The 19,427-nt window shown below is 48.8% G+C and overlaps 1 protein-coding gene across 5 annotated transcripts in view; it reads right to left on the bottom strand.

Moving 5' to 3' along the window:
* robo2 (roundabout, axon guidance receptor, homolog 2 (Drosophila)) overlaps window positions 1–8,611 on the bottom strand; it is a 790,970-nt gene extending 782,359 nt beyond the window's left edge. For all 5 annotated transcript variants that reach the window (XM_070893255.1, XM_070893256.1, XM_070893258.1 and 2 more), the window contains exon 1: window positions 8,143–8,611. In XM_070893255.1, coding sequence (XP_070749356.1) covers window positions 8,143–8,194 — 52 coding nt within the window. In that variant the 5' untranslated portion in view covers window positions 8,195–8,611. The remainder of the gene's footprint in view (window positions 1–8,142) is intronic.
* Window positions 8,612–19,427: the final 10,816 nt, after the last annotated feature.

The raw sequence follows: 19,427 nt of genomic DNA, 5'->3' as shown, positions 1-19,427 counted from the left end.
ATCTGTAGGGTCACAGTGGTGCGGAGTGGAGAGGAGATGGGTGGAGAAGGGAGGGGAGAAGAGGGGTGGGTGGGGTAAGCGGAGAAGAGGGGTGGATGGGGGGGAGGGGAGAAGAAGTGCGGCGTGATTGGAGGAGTGGGGAGGATAGGGTTGGAGAGGGGCAAGGATTGGGGAGGGGAAGGGAGTGGAGAGGTGGGGAGAGCAGGGGAGGGGAGGAAAGGAGAGAAGAGGGTGGTGTGGGGAGGAGAGAGGAAGTGGAAGAGAGGGGAGAGAAATTTCCATTTTGTGCTCAATACTGTAATTTCTTATATAAATAGCTGTACTTTGGAATCAGGGACTGAAAGCACCATCAATGCCTGAGGAAAGTAACAGTACTTCAAGAGAATCCATTGGCAGCTGATTCAATTGCATTATATACAAAGGAATTTCATGACAGCTCCCTTTATTCAATCTTGGCCTAGCTATAAAAAAAAGACTTGCATTTCGATAGCGCCTTTCACAACCACCGGACGTCACAAAATGCTTTACAATCAATAAAGTATTTTTGGAGTGTAGTCATTATTGTAATGTAGGAAACGCATATGTAGTTCGGGACCTGAAATATTAGCTCCGTCATTGAAACACCTGTGAACTCATCCTTTTCGGCGTGGAAGCAAGTCATCCTCATTTCGAGGGACCGCCTATGATGATGATGTAGGAAACACAGCAGCCAATTTGTGCACAGCAAGCTCCCACAAACAGCAATGTGATAATGACCAGGTAATCTGTTTTGGTGATGTTGATTGAGGGATAAATATTGGTCAGAACACTGGGGATAACTCAGTGCTCTTCTTTGAAATAGTGGCTGTGGGATCTTTTACATTCACCTGAGAGAGAGAGGAGCCTCGGTTTAACGTCTCATCCGAAAGGCGGTACCTCCGACAGTGCGGCACTCCCTCAGCACTGACACCGGGAACGTGAGACTAGATTATGCGCTAGAGTGGGACTGGAAGGCACAACCATCTGACGGAGAGGCGGGAGGGTGCTATCCCTGAGTCACAGCTGACGTCCCACAGGGGGCGGGGGGCAGGAACAATGTACAGCTGTTTGCAGTAATCGAGCTCTGGTCCAGATGTTACTCAGTAATTAGGTGTTTTGAAACAAAAGCTTGTCCAGACTACTGTCGGAAGGAAGAAATCATTCTGATTGTTTGGTGGGAAGGCGGCAGGGATGAGATGGTGCTGTCGGGGGGGAGCAATTGGGAAGGGGAGATGGGGAAAAGGCAGTACAGAAAGGCTTTGTTGCTCCTTTGCGTCCCATATTGTAACTTTACATAAAGGTGGCGCCTATCCAACCAAGAAAAAGGCGATCAGTGAAAAAACAGCATAAATTATGTCGTTTCCGTGTCGGGTTTTTTGGCCCGCTAGTTAATTGCATTTGTTTCAAAGAATCTACAAACAATCCGGTACATTAATTACATTCTGTAACACAGAATCCGCTCAGATTCGTGCTGTCAGTTTCACTGAGCTGGTTAATTGCCTTCACTCTGGGCGCCTCCATCCCTTGGTACGCTCCTTTCTTATATATTAATGAATAATTAAATCTATAGAAAGTACAGTTAGCATTTCAGCTTTCTCTGCCCATCAGCAATGTATGAATGACATCTAAATGTTAGATAAAGCATGATGAACGAGGCAATGGCAGGACATTATCTGCTGGGTGACTCCTTTCATGTTCAGCCTCCAATCTCCCTGCGCAGGGCTGCCCAGTTTTCCCCTCTGCCTATTTCATCGGTACGACTGGGGAGTCTCGAACCAGGGGTCACAGTCTCAGAATAAGGGGTCGGCCATTTAGCATGGAGTCGAGGAGAAACTTCTTCACTCAGAGGGTGGTGAATCTCTGGAATTCTCTGCCCAAAAGGGCTGTGGAGGCTCAGTCTTTGAGTATATTAAAGACAGAGATGGATAGGTTGTTGGATATTCAGGGATCAAGTGATATGGGGATAGTGCAGGAAAATGGAGTTGAGGTAGATCAGCCATTATCTCATTGAATGGCAGAGGGGAAGGGCCGAATGGCCTACTCCTGCTCCAATTCTTATGTTCTTTCCTTGGGACCACTTGTTTAAAAGATTTTCACCTGTTTTAAGGTGGTTTTTACTTTCCAGCGTGTGTTAATGAGATTCCAGGAAATTTAAATTTAAGTTGCCGATGGAAAGATAGGTGTGAATGTTGATTTAACTTGCTGGCAAGTCGTTCCAGGTAAATCCAACGCAGGAGCCTGTCTGGGCAAGGGAATGGGAAACAAAGTGGTTCGGCCTCCTTCCGCGATCACGATTCACTAGTTCTGCTGGAAACTGTGCACGCGGAGGTCAGGTGAGAACATCTGCTATGATGTCTCCCAAGATCAAATAACCCACCAGCAATGGTTGCTCAGGCTCACAATTCAAGAATCTCCACTTGGAAGAGATACTGGATGGGGGGATGGAGTGCGGGCAATGGCTAGGAACCATACAACCATATCGCACCAGGAGTTAATATCATCCAGAGAAAAAGAGACATTTATGAAAAATTACTTTAGAAAGTTGACCGAGATTAAACATTGGATTGCCCAGTTACATATTCACCAACATTTGAGAGTCCAAATTTCAAGATGTGAAATAGAGATGATACTGCGCCCACCTTTTTCGTAGCTCTGATTGAGTATTGCATGTGATCACACACAATTTCAGATACAGTTTGGTTTATATCCTATTAGCTTCATTAACTTCAATACTACCTGCAACCTGTCAACTTGAAAAAAATAGCACAATGCTGTTGAAAGCACTGTTATATGTAGAAATGTAATGTTTCAATGGCCACACATTCCCATTGTAATATACGTCTGAAGCACCAATAAAGAAAGTGTAGGTTTTGTACCAATTAGATTTATTTTTAAACGATAAGGGGATAAGGGTTATGGGGAGACATGATCGGATCGGTCATGATCGTATTAAATGGCGGAGCAGGCTCGAGGGGCAGTCTGACCTACTCCTGCTCCTATTTCTTATGTCCTTCTGTTCTTGTGAAATACAACCACGCCTTTCAATTGCATCCTTTCACGAACGCAGAACGTCCCAAAGCGTTTTGCAGCCAATAAAGTACTTTTGAAGTGTCGTCGCTGTTATAAAGCAGGGAGAACATGGCAGCCAATTTGCGCACAGCAAGGTCCCACAATAACGCCCAGATAATTTATTGTTGAGGGATGAATACTGGTCACCACACCAGGGCTAGCTCCCCTGCTCGAGCTTCGAATAGTGGCCATGGGATCTTTAACGTTTATCCGAGAGAGCAATTTAACGTCTCATCCTCCGGCAGTGCAGCGCTCCCTCGGTGCTGCACTGAGGAATGTCGGCGTCAGCAGTGGGGACCTTTCCACATAGAGGTGAGAGTGTGGCCACAGAGCCACAGCTGACACTGGCGTCTAAAAATTCAGGCTGAGCTCCAAATGCTCCTGCGTTACGCACGGCGCTCGTCCTCCCACAGCCCCCTTCCCCTGCCTCCTCGTCGTGTTCAAATCGAAAAGTGACAATTTGAACTCCCTTCCCCTGGTGATAGTGGTCACCACCAGGGTCAGATATCAACACGTGTCTCTTTGTCTGTCACAATGCCGTTCGGCTTGAAACTACACTACATCCCACTCTACCCGAGGCCTCAGATTGCCCAAGATAGAAGACGTAATCTTTGGTCTCTCTCCTGCTTGGCTCGTGGTTCAATACTAGTCATAGATAAACCGTCACACTCCCGGGGCAATACATTGGTCATTGGATAGGTACTGCTTCTCCAATTGAGCCTCCAACCTCTTTCTCCCCATCCCAAACATTCTTTACTCTCTGTTTTATTGACGATGATCATTGCAACACTAAACGTCCCTCTCTTGTCCCGTCTCAGCTCCAAACTCTCCCCCCGCCCCCCGCACACTCCCACCCGTCCGACACACACTTTCCCCCGCCCTACACACACTCCCCCCCACCCTACACACACACTCCCCCCCCACACTCCCCTCTCCCTCCACACTCTCTCCCCCCCCCCCCCGCCCTCCGCACTCTCCCCCCGCTTTACACACTCCCCCCCGCCCCACGCACTCTCACCCAGCCTCACGCACTCCCCCCGACCCCATACTCTCTCCCCCCACCCTACATCCTCGGTGTGTTGAAGCTATGTTTAGTTCTGGGAGCAGTAGTGTCGGTTTTATGTTACGAGACTAATGATAAGAGAAGATGAGTTCAAATCCCTCCACGGCACTTTGAGAATTTGCACTCAGTTTAATAAATCTTAGAAATAAAACACTGGTATCAATAAAAGTGACCATGAAGCTGTCGGATTGTCATTTCGACAATGGTCTGCACACAACCCACTGCACAGCAGAGACGGTTTGAAGGTTAGCATTCCCAGGGGTCCTGCATTTAATGGGTCAAAACATCAGAGTTAACTGCGGGAGGGGGGGTTACTGTGGGAGGGGATTACTGTGGGAGGGGGGGGTACTTTGGGAGGGGACTGTGGGAGGGGGTTACTGTGGGAGGGGCCTGTGGGATGGGCTTATTGTGGGAGGGGGGTTACTGCGGGAGGGGGATACTGTGGGAGAGGGATTCTGTGGGAGGGGCGATACTGTGGGAAGGGGATACTGTGGGAGGTCGGTTATTGTGGGAGGGGGGTTACTGTGGGAGGGGGGTTACTGTGGGTGTCTGGAACAGAGTCCTACAATGCAAGTAACCTCGTCTATATATCTCCCACTCATGTACAGTGTTCTCGTGATCACCACATTCCAAGAGGGAGGGGGAGAGGGAGACAGATAGAGGGAAGGAGTGGTGAAAGGGAGGGACTGGAAGAGGGGAAGGGGAAGTGCAGGGGAGGAGAGGGAAGGGGAATGGGAGAAAGGAGAAGAAGGACAAATAGGGGGAAGGGGAGGGGCAAAGAGGGGATGGGAAGGGGGAGGGCAGAGGAGGGAAGGGGAGAACGGAGAAATAGGAAGAAGGGCAGTGAAGGAGAGAACGGAAGGAGAGGGTAGGGAATTTATACCGTCGTGTTAACTGGAGTGCTGAGAATATCACAGAGAGGAAATTAAACCTGCAAACGTTTCTTTTTGTCAAATACAAGTTCCCTAACCTGCTCCCCACCCAGCAGACACTGTTCGACCCCTCACCTGTTCCCCACCCAGCAGACACTGTCCGACCCCAAACCTACTCCCCACCCATCAGACCACTGTCCGACACCTAACATACTCCCCACCCATCAGACATTGTCCGACCCCTTGACATGTTTCGACCCCCTAACCTGCTCCCCACCCATCAGACACTGTCGGACCCCTAACCTGCTCCCCACCCATCAGACACTGTTGGACCCCTAACCTGCTCCCCACCCATCAGATACTGTCGGACCCCTAACCTGCTCCCCACCATCACCTTTTGCAGGAGAATAATCATCGCCGATGCAATTTGCATCTGATCCCCTCCTCTTCCCCCATTCACCCCACTCTTCCCCCTCTCCTCCTCTTTATGACTCCCCATCTTTCCTTTCCTTTCCCCCACCCCTCCCTAGCCCTGTCCCCATTCAGCACTTCCAATCGTCCTTCCCTCCCCCTCTCCTTCCTCTTCCACTCTCCTTCCTCTCCCCTCCCTTACCCATTCCTTACCTTTCCCCACTTCCCATCACTCCTTGCCCCTCCCCTCCCTTCCCCCTCCCTCTCCTTCCCTTCCCCTCCCTCCTGCCACTCCCTTCTTTCTCTCTCCTTCCCTTCCCTCCCTCTCCCTCCATTCCTCTTTTCCCTCACCCTCCCTTCCCTTCTCTCCCTCCTTTCCCTCCTTCTTTTTCTCTCCCTCCCTCCCCCCCTCTCCTTCCCTTCCCTGCCTCTCCTTCCCTCCCTCTCATTCCCTTCCTTCTCTCCCTCTCCTTCCCTCCCCTCCCTCTCATCCCTTCCCTCTGCTTCCCTTCCCTCCCCTCCCTCTCTTTACCTCCCTCTCCTCCCCTTTACTTCCCTCCCTTCTCTTATCTCCCTCTCCTTCCTTTCCCTCCCTCCCTCTCCTTCCTCTCCCTTTCCCTCCCTTCCCTCCCCCTCCTCTGACTGATGCAGGATGGAACTGATTTGACATAACTGGAATTGTAAATGCGAAGGGCTGGGAAATGATGCCCTCTTACGATTTACCAGATGTGTGCAGACTGTAACTATACTCCACTCAGCATTTCTAACCCCGTTCTTTGCGGTAAAAAAAAAAGAGTTATCCAATCATTTAAATTGAGCAATGTTAACAACACGGTGTTATTGAAAGTGGGAGGTTGTGCTAAAAAGACAAATGTTCAGATAATGTGAATAATTTGAATTGGGAGCAGATTATTCTAACTGCTTTGACTTGATTCTATCAAGATGACGACTTACACTGAATAGATTCTCACAGAGGCTGGTTTTGACAGTCCAGGATCCTCAATATAATGTCACTTTAATTCAATGACCTTGGTGTTAAAGGTCCTCTTGTTAAATGGGAAGCTCTGGGTGAATGGACTGGGTCACAGGTCAAACTCATTCAACTCAGAATCACGCTGGACTTGGGAGGAAGGGATGGGGGCTGGGGAAGAAAGGGGCGGAGGGAGGTAAGGGAGGGGAGGAAAGGCTGAGGAGGGACTTGGAGATGGAGGAAGGGGAGGGAGGGGTGGATGGAGGGGAGGAAGGGAGCGATGGATGTCGGGAGGGAGAGATGGAGGGAGGGAGGGGAGGAAGGGATGAAGGAAGGGAAGAAAGGGTGAAGGGAGGTAAGGGAGGGGAGGAAGAGAGAAGGAGGTAGTGGAAGGAGGGAAGGAATGGCGGGAGGGATGAAGGAAGGGGAGGGGTGGAAGCAGAGATGGGGGGGATGGAGAGAGAGATTGGAGGGAAGGAATGGAGGGGGGAGGGGAGGAAGAGGGAAGGAGGTATTGGAGGGAGGGGAGGAAGGGATGAAGGAAGGGCAGGGAGAGGTGGAGGGGCTGAGGAGAAGGAATGGAGGGAGGGGAGGAAAATCACGGACTAGTTGAACTAGTTGACATTAAATGAACAAGAATTCGCGACCAAAAATATCTACCGAACTAACAAGCCGGGTCCCAATCTTCCCCATCCAAACTCTGGCACTGTGACCGTGCAGATCGCCTCGGGTTTGGGGGGGTTAATAACGGTAATGTTCTTGGACTGTGGGTGAGCATCGTATGGACTGAGCTGGTCCGAACACCCATCATCTGCCCATCGATCCGCCTTCTCCCCTCTCTGTCTCCCCCTCTCTGCCAGTCACCAGCAGAATCTCACCAGCCACTGAGCCCCAGACCTGTCCCTTCTCACTAACCCAGCTCGAGTAACATTTTTGTTCCGAACATGCGTTTCATCCAGTTGGACACATGCCGCGAAAGCTTGTCCACAATGACTCGGTTAGATAAGGAGAGGGATTCCTCGTTGACTATCAGACACAGAGCAGCAGGGTGAGGGGACCATCCCAGTTCTCCTGAAGTCTCGCTCCACTAGTGCTCCCTGTGATCAAGGTGACCAATACTGATGTGGCCGCTTGGATTTAAGGATATTAAAGAGTAGACGCTCCCTCAAAAACAATAATGCATGCTGCGAAAAGCTTCTCTGTGTGAGAGAGATGGAGAGAAGGTGATTTCAAAACCACACTCCTAAATCCCTTGCTCTGCCCAACTCAACCGCAATCGCACCCCTCACCTTAAAATCCCAGGGATTGTAACCCCTTTATACACACACACACACACACACACCGCCTCGGTCTTAAATTGGCCCCTGTGAGTGCATTAAGCTTTTGCTTTCTGTAAAACATCGATTCTTTGACTGAGGCGACCAACATTCCAGCCTCAAGCTGAATCTTTCAAGTTGCACATTTTAACGCGAAGGGTACATTCATGCGGTTTAAACATCTGTAAGGCAGTGGTACATTGTATATATTTAAAGTCACAAGCTTTGCAAAAGTGTTGCTTTCTGCATTCTTTCAGAACAGACAGCAAGCACACATCCCGAGCCCCAACTTGCTGACAAATTGCACCATTCTCTGCATCAGCCCAGACACAACCAAAGACAACCGCTCCACATATTGCAGCCCGCTGGCTTTCCCAGTGCATTTCCTCCAAAGCCTGACTTTTTTTTAAAAAAGGGACTTACCATAAACTTGGGAAATTAATCCACAGGCAACGAAATATGTCAGCAAGCCCATCCTGGCATTACTGCTGGCGGTGGGGAGGTTGGAGAGTGGAGTGTTCCGGCGGTCAGACAACTTCCAAAAGGGATAGAGCGAGGGAAGACAGAAAACACGCCGAGACAACAAAATAGAATTTGTTGAGAGAGAGGTGAGATAAATAGAGAGGCGACAGCAAGCAGCAAGTTGAAATAGTTCCCCTAGCGACTGAAGGGAGGCAGTCTGGTCTCCCAATGTCTTCACACAAGCCCGGGTTCTGTGGCTGGGACTCGGGTCCAAATCACTCAGCAAACCTTCGGCACAATCCACAAGACACTCCGGAACAGGCTCTCTCTCTCAACTTTCTCCCCCAGCTCTGCAGAGCGGAGTTCAGTAGCACAGATCGGCGATGCGAATTCAAAATCCTTGCATTTTATCTTTTGGAAGTCCACCTCTTCCTCCTTCCCCAACCCCCACCCCCCAAAAAAAATCTCCCCACCGTTAGATTCCTGGTGACCAGCAGAGTTTAAACTGGGATCAATAGCGTTTGATTTCCACCCTGTGCCTTCTCCTTATGGCCAAAAGCTTCAGAATAATCCGGTTGCATTCCTCCTGTGTGTGTGTGTGTGTGTGTGTGTCTTGATACTGGAAGCCTTATTTCAATGACTAACCTGGTGTATGTGTGTGTGTGTGTATCTGTATCCTTCAGTCCAACACTCACTAACACACACACACACACACACACACTGATGTGCTGTGAGCAAGCACCGCTCTGAAATGACACATGCACAGAGAGAAATCCACACACACACACACACACACACACACAACTTGGGAAAAAAAGGGGTGGAGAGAGAGTCAGAAAAGGGCAGGTCTGGATTCAACCATTCATCTCAAAAAGAGAGAGAGCCGGAGTAAAAATTTGGCAAGCGGTCAAACGCTCTCAATGTTCATTTGCAGATCAGCCAGAAAAAATAAATGATTTTTTTGTGTGTGGTTTGAACAAAAAGCTGCTAACGCTCAGATTGTCAGGTTCCCCCTCTCTCCCTAACTCCTCCAATTCAACAAACAATAATCGAGACTGCAGTTCGCAAAGACAGTTCGACCCCCATCTGGGCGCAGTGCACGCTGTATATATACACACAAGCACTTTCAGTACTTTCAAACAATGTTTCCAACCACTCAATCAGTCATCGTTTAACTCCAAACATGTCAGGATAGATTGTAGACAAACACAAACAAATGTCACTCCTCTCTGCCCCTGCTAAATTATTGCGTGAAAATTACAGTTTGCTAAACTATTGCGTGAAAATCATTCGCTCCTATTTATTTTGTTTGTTTTAAAGAGTTCCCTCAGCGATAAGGGAAAGATTAAATGTGGACTGTGGTTTTATTTGACATTGTTCAGTAGCTTGACATGACTGGTTATACAAAAATATCCCCCTGTATTCAGTCCCAGCTCGGACTGTGTTTTTATTTCAGCATTGGCATTTTAATTCCTTGAATCATTTCCCCCCTCTTCTTTTGATGAGTGTGTGTGTGTGTGTGTGGGGGGGGTGGAATTGGGCCATTTAGACTGAACTTGCAGTTATTGCAGGCAAAGGGGGCCAGAGATGAGCTGTACAGAGAGAGAGATACCGATCACCAAAATTCAACCACCTGCATCTTTTGTTGTTTTGCGTTGAAGGTTTCCCTGCAGGAAGATGTTTGGAACGGGAGCTGAGCTATATGTCTACCCCCTTGCAGACTGGGAGCAGTACCAGAGCTGCTGAAAGTCACGCTGCCCATCACCGACATATTCTGCAAGGGATGTGATGGCCTGTCCAGTCTGATCGAGTACACTCGCTCCCTGTGCCTATCACACACAATGTACCGCAAGGGTAATGAGAGAGAGGGATAGCATAGGACAGAGAAAATTGCAGAAAAAAACAGTCTCTAGCGCCTTCTGCCGATTGCACACACACACACGCGTTCATTTCACCAGCTGCATGTCTTCTTAAAACACAGCTCACCTTGCTTCCCAGTTCACGTTATTTTGAAAAAAAATGTCAATAAAAATCCTCACAATCCGTTTTCTAAAACAGATTTAAGGAAAGTACTTCGACCTCAGGACGTCCCAAAGCGCTTTCCAGCCAATGAAGTACTTTTTGAAGTGTGGTCACTGTTGTAATGTGTGAAACGTGCACAGCAAGATCCCAAATCAGCAATGTGATAATGACCAGATAATCTGTTTTAGTGATGTTGATTGAGGGATAAGTATCGGCCAGGACACTGGGGAGATCTTCCCTGCTCCTGTTTGAAACATTGCAGTGGGATTGTCCACCTGAGAGAGCAGACAGGGCCTCGTTTAATATCTCATCTGAAAGACGGCACCTCCGACAGTGCGGCGCTCCCTCAGCACTGCACTGGGAGTGTCAGCCTGGAATTTTGAGCTCAAGTGGGGTCAAGCACTGCACAAGAGTGTTTCAGACAGAATTTGAGTTTGAATGATCAGCCATGATCTTATTAAATGGTGGTGCAGGCTGGAAGGCTCGAAGGGCCGAATGTCCTACTCCTGCACCTATTTTCTATGTTTCTATGTTTCCATATCTCTGGAACGGGACTTGAACCCACGATCTTCTGACTCAGAGACAAGGGTGCTGCCCACTGAGCCACAGCTGGCATATTACACCGCAGGTCATCGGGTGAAAGTGCGCCAGCTGTTACTAGGACAGGACTCTCACTCAGTCACGGTTCAAATAGCAGCAAGGTCCTCAGCTCCTGCTCCCACACAGTCCGGCACCAGCTTTTCAAACGTGAAATTTCGAGCACGCAAAACTTTAAATGGGCCGCGCAGCCCATTAAAGCGATCGCGCACCCGCATAAAAAATCAAGTGGGGTCATTGCCCAAGGTGCTGCACAAGGGCGTTTCAGACAGAATTTGACACTGAGCCAGATAAGGAGATATTAAGATAGGTGAAACAAAAGTTTGGTCAAAGGTGAGTTTTAAGGAGGGTCTTAAAGGAAGCGAGAGCAGTAGAGAGGTGAAGGGGTACAACGAGGAAATTTCAGGGCTTAGGGCCCAGGCGGCTGAAGGTTACACCCAGTTTGCACCAGGCAGTGGGAGTTAAAACATGCCCCGATAATACTGGGATGTATGGACGAGGAATGGCCTTTTGAGTCGGGGAGCATGAGAGACGAAGGTGACAATGGAAGCTTACCTCAGTCCAACTTATGGATAACATTGGGGAGCGGGAGAAGCAATCATGATAAATACGGGTACTAATGGACTAGTGTATTAATGGACTTGGAATCCAAAATCCACAGAGAAGGTGAAGTCAAATCCCACCAGTACGTCCATTTGAGAATTTGAATTGAATTGATAAATTCTGAAAATAAAACGCGTGTATCAGGTAAAGTAACCATGGAGCTGTCAGATCATTGTACAAACCCAACTAACTCACTAATGTCCTTTTAGGGAAGGATATCTGTCGCCCTTACCCGGTCTGGGCCTCCATGTGACTCCAATCCCCACACCAACATGGTTGACGCTTCACCGCCCTCTGAAGCGGCCTAGTTGAGACGCTCAGTCCAGGGGATGGGCAATAAATGCCAGCGACCCCACTCCCCGGCAACACGTCCCGAGAACGAATTAAAAAAATTATTCAATTTCATTTCGTGGCTCTCTGGAAAATCAATACAGATTCAGATAAAGATTTGTAGGTTTCCGCCATCTGTTTCCAAGAAGGATATTGATTGCTCAGATGAGGCTGATGTGAAGTCCGGCATCTTTAGCAGTCTAAGTGTTTATTCGATCAATCACAGCTTCACCGCACACCTGTACACTCCGTCTAAAACCTCTCTATCTGATGCCGTCTGCAGTTAGCTTCGGGATCTAGTCATCATCATGGGCAGTCCTTCGAAATCGAGGAAATCTTGCTTCCACTCCAAAAATGAGTTCTTAGGTGACTGAACAGTCCAATACGGGAATTACAGTCTCTGTCACAGGTGGGACAGATAGTCGTTGAGGGAAAGGGTGGGTGGGACTGGTTTGCCACAGGCTCCTTCCGCTGCCTGCGCTTGTTTCCTGCATGCTCTCGCCGACGAGAATCGAGGTGCTCAGCGCCCTCCCGGATGCACTTCCTCCACTTAGGGCGATTTTTGGCCAGGGACTCCCAGATGTCGGTGGGGATGTTGCACTTTATCAGGGAGGCTTTGAGGGTGTCCTTGTAACGTTTCCTCTGCCCACCTGGGGCTGGCTTGCCGTGTAGGAGTTCCGAGTAGAGCGCTTACTTTGGGAGTCTTGTGTCGGGCGTGCGGACAATGTGGCTTGCCCAACGGAGCTGGTCCTCTCTAGCTGATGCCATCTGCAGTTAGCTTCGGGCTCAAGTGCGCCCTGTTTTGCTGGGTGTTAATGTGCGCTGTAAATTCTCGCTCGCCCTCCTCCCACGCCCATTTCTTCCTCTCCCCCCACCCCACCTTCACGGGAGGCGCTGACAGTTGCTCGGGTTCAGGCTCCGGTGGGGGGGCAGCCACGCCCTCCAGCGACTCGCCCGAATGGCCCCTCCCGAACGAGTGGGAGAATCCGTGTGGAAATTCACCGCAAAGGTTTTCAAACCCTCTCCGGGGGCCTCGTCTGCCCCCTCGAATGGATGAGAAAGATCCCACGCCACAATCTCGAAGAAGAGCGGGGAAGTGGGGGTGGCTCTCCGCAGTGTCCTGGGCCGATATTTAGCCCTCAACCAACATCACTCAATAAGCGATGATCTGATCACATTGCTGTTTGTGGGAGCTTGCTGTGCGCAAATTGGCTTCGGCATTTACCTGCACTACAACAGTAACTACACTCGAAAAGTACTTCATTGGCTGCAAAATGCTTTGGAACATCCTGAGGTTGTGAAAGGCGCTATAGAAATGCAAGTCCAATCTTGAACAGAATATTTCCCCTTTAAGCATCCAGTTAATTTTGTTTTTCATTATTTTAAGCAGTGAATCACGAACAATAACAGCAGTGTCGTGTAGCTTTAAAATGTCATGCCTCATCCCATTCATGTTCCTTATTGCATCTGCCAGCTGGTTTTGTGGTTTTTATTGAGCGTCCTCTTTGAATAATGAACACCCAATGCATGTATCTTTCATGTGAAGTCTGTAACCTTCCTTGTTACCGAAGTCATAATTGTCTGGAGAGTGGGGGTCTGGGGCTTAAAAGGATTAAATCTTCTTGTTCGTTCAAAAGCACCACATTTCCATTTCCAGATGTGCGCTGACATTTAACCTTAAAGGCCTCTCCCTCCCACAGCCCCCCCCGAAAGGATCAAAACTCTCATCCTTGTATTCAAATCCCTCCCTCTCTCTGCAACCTCCTCCAGCCCCACCACCCTCCGAGATCTGGGCACTCCTCCAATTCTGTCCTCTTGCGCATCCCCCGATTTCCATCGCTCTGCCATTGCTGGCCGTGCCTTCAGCTGCCTGGGCCCCAAGCTCTGGAATTCCCTCCCTAAAACCTCTCCGCCTCTCTCTCTCTCTTCCTTTAAGTTGCTCATTAAAATCTTCCCCTTTCACCAAGCTGTCACAACATCTCCTTATGTGGCTCGATGTCTACTTTTGTTTAATAACACTCCTGTGAAGCGCCATGGGTCGATTTGCTATGTTAAAGGCACTATATAAATGCAAGGGAGTTAGATGTGGCTCTTACGGCTAAAGGGATCAAGGGGTACGGAGAGAAAGCAGGAAAGGGGTACTGAGGTTGCATGATCAGCCATGATCGTATTGAATGGTGGTGCAGGCTCGAGGGACCGAATGGCCTACTCCTGCACCTATTTTCTACGTTTCTATGAAAGTTGTTGTTGTCAGTACACTGGACTGGAGGTGGTCTTGCTCAGGATGGTGAAAGGGGTGCTATGTTGGCGGTGGGGAGACTGTGGAGGTAGTTGTTGGGTGGGGGGGGGGGGGGGAAGAGGATAAATATCCAGGGTTCCCCACTCTACTATATGGCCACTGCTAGAAAAAGCGAGTGGGTATGGTTTTTTTTAAACATACGAGTCCACAACAACAACAACGTGTATTTATATAGCGCCTTTAACAAGGGCAGCGGAAACATTACAAGGACACCCTCAAAGCCTCCCTGATAAAGTGCGACATCCCCACTGACACCTGGGAGTCCCTGGCCAAAGACCACCCTAAGTGGAGGAAGTGCATCCGGGAGGGCGCTGAGCACCTCGAGTCTCGCCGCCGAGAGCACGCAGAAAGCAAGCGCAGGCAGCGGAAAGAGCGTGCGGCAAACCACCCTTTCCCTCAATGTCTATCTGTCCCACCTGTGACAGGGACTGTGGCTCTCGTATTGGACTGTTCAGCCACCAAAGAACTCGCTTCAGGAGTGCAAGCAAGTCTTCCTCGATTCCGAGGGACTGCCTATGATTAACGGAGTAAAAACATCGCAAGGCGCTTCACGGGATTGTTTCAAGGAAAGACAAATAAATTTGACACCGAGCCACCTAAGAAGAAATTAGGGCAGACTTGGTCAAAGAGGTAGGTTTTAAGGATCGTCTTAAAGGATAAAACAATCTCTGGATTGGGGCTTGGACCCACTAAGCTTCTTACTTGGGGAGGCAAGAGTGATACTATCTGGGCCAAGCTGACTGCAGGCAGGGGAAAGCTTTTATTCTGGGCTTTCCCTGTTGAACAAGGCAACATTAAAACTTCAGAACAAAAGAAAGATTTTGCAACCCTCTCGTTCGCCTGGCAGCTTGGTTTTCAAAAGTTTTAGCTAAAGAGTGCATTGGACTAATCTGTTGCCTCTAGTCCCACACGCCTCTATCAGCCCCAACACACACACACATCTCCAGCTGCTTTTTTTTCAAACCGATGAAAGGAAAGCAAGATTGACAAAGAGTTCATTGAGAAAGAGCTCTTAAGTATTAAAGTATAACCCAGTGTGGAACGCGGCTGGATCCACCCCCTCCCCCGCCCAGATCAAGCAACAGAAGCGGCTCTTGGGCCCGTTCTCAGTCAAGGTGCAAAGATAAGTGACTCCTTCGTCAATCAGCAATTCAAATTTTGTTTGCCTTGGAATTACAGAATGATAAAGCCTCTTGCTGTTCAAGGTGTCAGCCGTGGCACAGTGGGTAGCACTCTCTCTCTCGCCTCGGTGTCCGAAGGTTCTGGGTTCAAGCCCCACTCCAGAGACTTGAGCATAAAAATACAGGCTGACGCTCCCAGTGCAGTGCTGAGGGAGCGCTGCGCTATCGGAGGTGCCGTCTTTCGGATGAGACGCTAAAATCGAGGCCCGGGCTGCTCTCTCAGGTGGACGTAAAAGATCCCGCGGCACTCTTTTTGAAGAAGAGCAGGGGAGTTATCCCCGTGAGTCCTGGGATCGTCATCAAAGGCAGTCCCTCGGAATCGAGGAAGATTTGCTTCCACTCTTAGCATGAGTTCTTAGGTGACTGAGCAGTCCAATACGAGAACCACAGTCTCCGTCACAGGTGGGGCAAATACTTGTTGAAGGAAAGGGTGGGTGGGACTGGTTTGCCGCACGCTCCTTCCGCTGCCTGCGCTTGATTTCTGCATGCTCTCGGCGACGAGACTCGAGGTGCTCAGCGCCCTCCTGGATGCACTTTCTGGTCATTTATCACGTTGCTGTTTGTGGGAGCTTGCTGTGCGCAAAACGGCTGCCGAGGTTCCAAACGTTACAACAGTATCGACGCTTCAAAAGTACTTCATCACCGCTGTGAATCACTTGGGTCATACTGAGGTGGTGAAAGGAGCTTGCTTTCTTTCTATTGGTCTATCTTTGCACGTACGCAGTTCCTGTCCAGCACTGGTCCCTGATCCTACAGGATCGATCAACATTTTCAAAACCTTGCATGTAGAGCACATTTTGCTGTAAGTGTTCATCATCATCATAGGCAGTCCCTCGAATCGAGGATGACTTGCTTCCGCGGCAAAAAGTTCACAAGTTTTTTCAATGAAGGACCTATTATTATTCCAGGTTCCAAACAAAATCTTGAAGGGTGGAAGATGCCTGTGCATGGATTTTTTTAACGTGTGCTGGCTGTTACATGCACTTCCTGTAACACTTTCCCCCGTCACACTCGTATCATCAGAAAGCTGCACATTTTCCGAGTCTCCAAATTAGAAGCCTTGCACAGAGCACACACTTCCTTTTTGTGTCACAAGCACTTTCTGTTAAGTGTAACACGCCCTCTCAGATGGACGTAAAAAAATCCCATAGCACTATTTTGAAGAAAAGCAGGGGAGTTATCCCCGGTGTCCTGGACAATATTTATCCTCAACCAACATCACAAAAGCAGATTATCTGGTCTTTATCACATTGCTGTATGTGGGAGCTTGCTGTGTGCAAATTGGCTGCCGCGTTTCCTACATTACAACAGTGACCACACTCCAAAAAGTAAAGTGCTTTGAGACGTCCGGTGGTCATGAAAGGCGCTATATAACTATACGTTTTTCTTTCAGTGCAGTGCACAGTGTTAAACCTGGTTTACAAACTTCCATGACCCCGCTCTGGGCTCTTCTTGAAATTACCATGTTAATTTAGGGGGGAGATTCAACGCCAACTGTAACCTCAACATTTATATTCTAAAGAAGGTTGAGTGGTGACCTAATAGAGGTCTTTAAAATGATGAAAGGTTTTGCCAGAGTGGATACAGAGAGAGTGTTTCCACATGTGGGGAAGAGCATAACTAGAGGCCATCGATATAAGATATCCAACAGGAAATTTAGGAGAAACTTCTTTATCCAGAGAGAGGTGAGAATGTGGAACTCGCTCTCACAGGGAGTGGTTGAGGCGAATAGTATCGATGCATTTAAGGGGTGGTTAGACAAACATATGAGGGAGAAAGGAACAGAGGGTTATGCTGATAGATTTAGATGAGGAAAGACGGGAGGAGGCTCGAGTGGAGCATAAACGCCGGAATGGACTAGTTGGACCGACTAACCTGTTTCTGTGCCGTATATCCGATGTAATCCAACTATATACATACATACATATAAATACCCATGCATTAAACTCTCTCCTGGGCAAGAACTAAGCATTGTAGACAGAGCAGTGCTTAGTGGGCAGGCTGGGATTTAATTATGGAGTATATTACTCACTCTGCCATTGAGTACCCTCTGTGTAACATGTAACCTACTGACTACACTCCACATAAAACAACTCACATTTTTGTAGCGTATTTAGTATTGTAAAAACATCCCAAGGTGCTTCACAGGAGTGTTATCAGACAACATTCGACACTGAGCAGCATGAGGAGATATTAGGACAACTTGGTCGAAGCAGTAGGTTTTAAGGAGTGTCTCAGAGAGAGGTAACGAGGTTTAGGGAGGGAATTCCGGAGCTCAGGGCCCCAGGCAGGTGAAGGCCCGGCCGCCAATGGTGGGGCGATGGGAATCAGGCAAGAGGCCAGGATTGGAGCAGCGCAGAGATCTCGGAAGGTTGTAGGGCTGGAGATTACAGAAAGAGGGAGGGAGTGGGAGGTTCAAAGATGAAGAATGGGTTCCCAGCCATGGTCCATAGAGGGGCAACTGTGGGGCATTACCTCAGCAAGACTCACGCCCCACTTCCGGAGAGTAGCAGTGGAGCAATTATGTCACAACTCCCGCTGACCCGAGATGACCTTATGAGCATGAAAGGACATTCACAAAGAAATGAGAGTTACACAACTGCCACAAAGGGGCTCTGACCCACAGCAACCTTGTGATGTAAAACATGGAGACTAGCTTTATTGTTGAGGTGCTAACATTTAACACCAGGTGCTGCAGACCCAAACCAATGTCCCACTTTCAACCATTAATATTTAACCAGCAGTTTCAATGTCACCCCCCTCGGCTCCTAAATGCTACATATTCAACCGAAAAGCCAACATGAATTAACATGTCAAACGCTTGTTGTTTCATGAACCATATTATGTTAACATCTAACAACACTAAACTGGCAGAAAAGAACTTGTTTTAAATCCAGTACCTTATCGCTCCCTCAGGGCTTCTCAAAGCACCCGATGAATTGCTTTTGAAGTGCAGTCTCTGTTGTTAGGTTGGCAGACATGGCACAGCAAGGTCCCACAGACAACAAGTGAGACGAATAATCTTTTGGTGGCATTGTTTGAGGAAGGACTATTGCCTAGAATGTCAGGAGAACTCCCAGCTCTTCTCTTTGAAAAGTGCAATGGGATTGGTAAGGTCCACCTAAACCAGCGCCTTCAATATAGGAAAGCAACTCGCATTTATATAGCGTCTTTAACACTCTAAAATATCCCACAGCACTTCACAGGAGTGTTATCAGGCACAATTTGACACCGAGACACATAAGGAGATGGAGGTGACCAAAGGCTTGGTCAAAGAGGTAGGTTTTGAGAAGCTTCTTTTAGGAGGAGAGATATGTAGAGAGGTTTAGAGAGTGATTTCCAGAGCTTGGGGCCCAGGCAGCTGAAGGCACGGTCGCCAATGGTGGCGAAAAGGAAATCAGGGATGTGCAAGAGGCCAGATTTGGAGGAGCGCAGAGATCTCGGGGGGTTGTGAGGCTGGAGGAGGTTACAGAGATAGGGAGGGGGTGAGGCCATGGAGAGATGTGAAAATAAGAATGAGAATTTAAAAATTAAGGCGTTGGCAGACTGGGAGCCAATGTCGGTCAGCGAGTGCAGGGGGTGATGGGTGAGCGGGACTTGGTGTGAGTTAGGACACGGACAGAAAACATACTTCATCGGATCGTAATTAGATATTAGGACAGGCGACTAAAAGCTTGTTCAAAGTGGTTGGTATTAAGGAAGGAGGAAGAGGCGGAGAGGTTTAGGGAGGGAATTTCAGAGCTTAGGGCCTAGCTGGCTGAAGGTAGAGCAGCCAATGGTGCATAAGTGGCCGGATTTGGAGGAGCGCAGAGTTCTCTGATTGCCTGCGTCGACAGACGGTGCAGCACTCCCTCACGACTGCACTGGAGTGCCATGCTCAATTCCTGCGGTAACACTCCAACCCAAGCTCAATAGATGCTAGCAGTCCACACGTAGCATTGCTCAGGGAGCGTCGGAGGATCAGAGGTAAGAACATAAGAACATAAGAAGTAGGAGCAGGAGTAGGCTATTTGGCCCCTCGTGCCTGCTCCGCCATTCAATAAGATCATGGCTGATCTGATCATGGACTCAGCTCCACTTCCCTGCCCGCTCCCCATAACCCTTTATTCCCTTATCGCTCAAAAATCTCTATCTCCGTCTTAAATATATTCAATGACCCAACCTCCACAGCTCTCTGGGGCAGAGAATTCCACAGATTTACAACCCTCTGAGAG

This window comes from Pristiophorus japonicus, chromosome 11 (assembly GCF_044704955.1).
Source record: "Pristiophorus japonicus isolate sPriJap1 chromosome 11, sPriJap1.hap1, whole genome shotgun sequence".
NCBI lineage: Eukaryota > Metazoa > Chordata > Chondrichthyes > Pristiophoridae > Pristiophorus > Pristiophorus japonicus.
Note: the sequence above shows the minus strand (reverse complement) of the source record. Positions and strands in the feature narration are given on the sequence as shown.